At 55.3% G+C, this 2450-nt stretch overlaps 1 protein-coding gene across 1 annotated transcript in view; it reads right to left on the bottom strand.

Annotated features, from left to right (window-relative positions):
• Window positions 1-2449, bottom strand: part of Wnt10a (Wnt family member 10A) — a gene marked incomplete at its 5' end in the record, with an annotated part of 12342 nt that extends 9893 nt beyond the window's left edge. Inside the window, 2 exons of the mRNA XM_010611975.1 lie at window positions 1094-1356; window positions 2361-2449. Coding sequence (XP_010610277.1) covers window positions 1094-1356; window positions 2361-2449 — 352 coding nt within the window. The remainder of the gene's footprint in view (window positions 1-1093; window positions 1357-2360) is intronic.
• Window position 2450: the final 1 nt, after the last annotated feature.

Below are 2450 nucleotides of genomic sequence, written 5' to 3'. Positions count from 1 at the left end.
GCCAGGGGCTGGGCTGGGGGAAGCTGGGGTGGACCCTGGGGTGACTTAGGGGCTCAGGGGACGCAAGTATGGGTCCCGTGAAAAGGGAGGGGTTCTGGCTTTCCTGAATTCTTCCTGAAGTTGGGGTACACAGGACCCCGACCCTCCCCACCCCCGCAGCCTCAAACTCCAATGTACTTGGCTTATGAGTACCTCTCCTCCTCCATTATCAGCTAGAAGTGAACAAGTTCCAAGGAGCCTGGGCCACTGGGTCCCACATTATCCCACCCAAGCAGCTGAGAAGGAAGCAGATGTCCCGCTAGGCCAACGCAAGGGGCAAGCCCCCACCCCACCCCCCTGCTCCAAAAACCTCATTCAAGGTCTGAGACACTAGGCCTTTAGGTGGGTGTGAGAGGAAGCCAGTGACTAAACCTCCTCCAGTTTAAGTGAGTCTAGGGTGGGCCCTAGAAGTCCAGAGAGGACAGGGAGTGCGGCTCCTCTAAGCTGTGAGGGGAACAGGGATTGGCAGGGCTGGCAGGCCTGCTGGGCCAGAACCACTTCATGCAAGCATGCACACACCCAGTGTGCTCTGATTCAGAGAGGTTTTGGGGGCGGTGAGAATGACACAGAGGATAGTGGTGTACCCTGCCAGCCCCAGCCAGCCGAGCTCCTGCAGAAGTAGACATTCTCCTGCCCAAGCTTCCCTACCTGCACTGTTTGGCAGGAAGTTCCACCTCCTCTTCACACCAGCCCATGCTGGGTGCCTTCTCACAGACTCTCCATCCTAAGTCCATCCTCAGTAAAGGGTAAGCTGAGGTGGTGACGGAGTATTTCCTAGGCCTGTGGTGTGCCATGTCAGTGACAGGGCAGGATAACCCAGGAGTCCAGTTTTCAGGAATGGAACCTGCCCCTGTCACATCTGTCCCATTTTTCTGTCTCTCCACCCCAACCTCATGGATTTTCTGAGACCAGAAAGAGGCAGGAGAGCATCATGGTTGGCGGGTGTGAGGACTTGAGGGCTGCCAGCCTGAGTAGATTTTGGCTGGCTGGCACAGAGGTCCTGGGGTGAGGGTGCTGGGTGTGATGGAGAGGAACAGGCAAGGGGGTCAGCTACCTCTGCTGAAGATGGGACTCTCATAGGGGATCTTGTTTCTAGTCTCCAGACTAGAGCAGTTCCAGCGCTGGTCCCGGAACTGGTGTTGACATTCATGGATGGCGATCTGGATGCCCTGAATGGCTGAGGCGGCCACATCAGGGTGACGCGCACACACCTCCATTTGCCGCCTGCTCAGGCCCGGCAATGTCAGGCACACTGTGTTGGCGTTGAGCACAGGCTCTGGGGGGAGCCGGAGGCCCAGGATGTCGTTGGGTGCTGACCTACAGGTACATGGGAAGGTAGAAAGGAGTAAGCATTTTGGGGGAGGGAGGCTATCATGGCCCCATTTAATAATATACACCAAAGGCCATAATCACCCTCTGCTCCAACTCCTGCTTTAAATTTGGGCTCATCAGCACACTCCTAAACATTCTCCTTTCCATGACCTGCTCTCCATCACTCCCATAATCCACCCAGCTGCACACCCACACAGGTAAATATGTGCAAATGCATACACTTCTGTTGTGTCTGTGCACACATTTCATAAGTATTTACCCAGGCACAGATGTCTACATACACAGGCATGTCTTAGACAGCCACAATTGCAGTTACCCAGGCACACTTCTGCATACGTTGTGGTGGATACAAGAGACCCAGGAACACTTACACATGTGCACATTTCATCAGACATATGTACAGACACACACGATCAAATACACATTGATACATGTGTTTGTCTTAACATACATTTACCCACAAGCTCTCACACACATATACCACAGACTGCTTTTTACCAACTCAGCTTGCTGGGTCCAGTCACACACATGTGCATGTGCATGTGCATGTGCACACACACACACAAACACACACACAGGACCTTTCCAGCTGTAGTGTCTCACCAACCCCACCTGGGATACCCCCTTCCAGCCCAAAATGCTCCTGCTTGGGGCTGATCTGCAAGATGGAACAAAGCAATTTCAAAGTACTCTAGGGTGGGGGTGCATTCACCCAGAGTGGCAGACACTCCAACTGGTGGTTACTCCCCACACACACCTCTTTTAGTTACCATTACTCTCCTGGGCACTGCCCTGTCTCCCTGCACTGCCCGTATCTGTTGCCAGTCTAATCTCCTAGGAGGAAGCTCACTGTCTTTCCTTGGGCACCAGTGACCCTGTGGTCCTGACCCTCCCACATTCCGGGGTCCCTGCCCCAGCAGGAGCACTAGAGGCCCCTGCCCCGGGGGTCCCAGCTCTCCAGGAGGGCGGAGCATGAGGTGAGGGCTCACCTGGGCACAGCGGCAGCCAGCAACAGTAGGAACAGCAGGAGCGCCCAGAGCGCAGGCCGCGGCTGGGGCCGGGGTGGGAGCCGCAGCCAG

The sequence above is a fragment of the Fukomys damarensis genome, unplaced genomic scaffold, assembly GCF_012274545.1.
Source record: "Fukomys damarensis isolate Sample0158 unplaced genomic scaffold, DMR_v1.0_HiC HiC_scaffold_16, whole genome shotgun sequence".
Classification (NCBI taxonomy): domain Eukaryota; kingdom Metazoa; phylum Chordata; class Mammalia; order Rodentia; family Bathyergidae; genus Fukomys; species Fukomys damarensis.
Note: the sequence above shows the minus strand (reverse complement) of the source record. Positions and strands in the feature narration are given on the sequence as shown.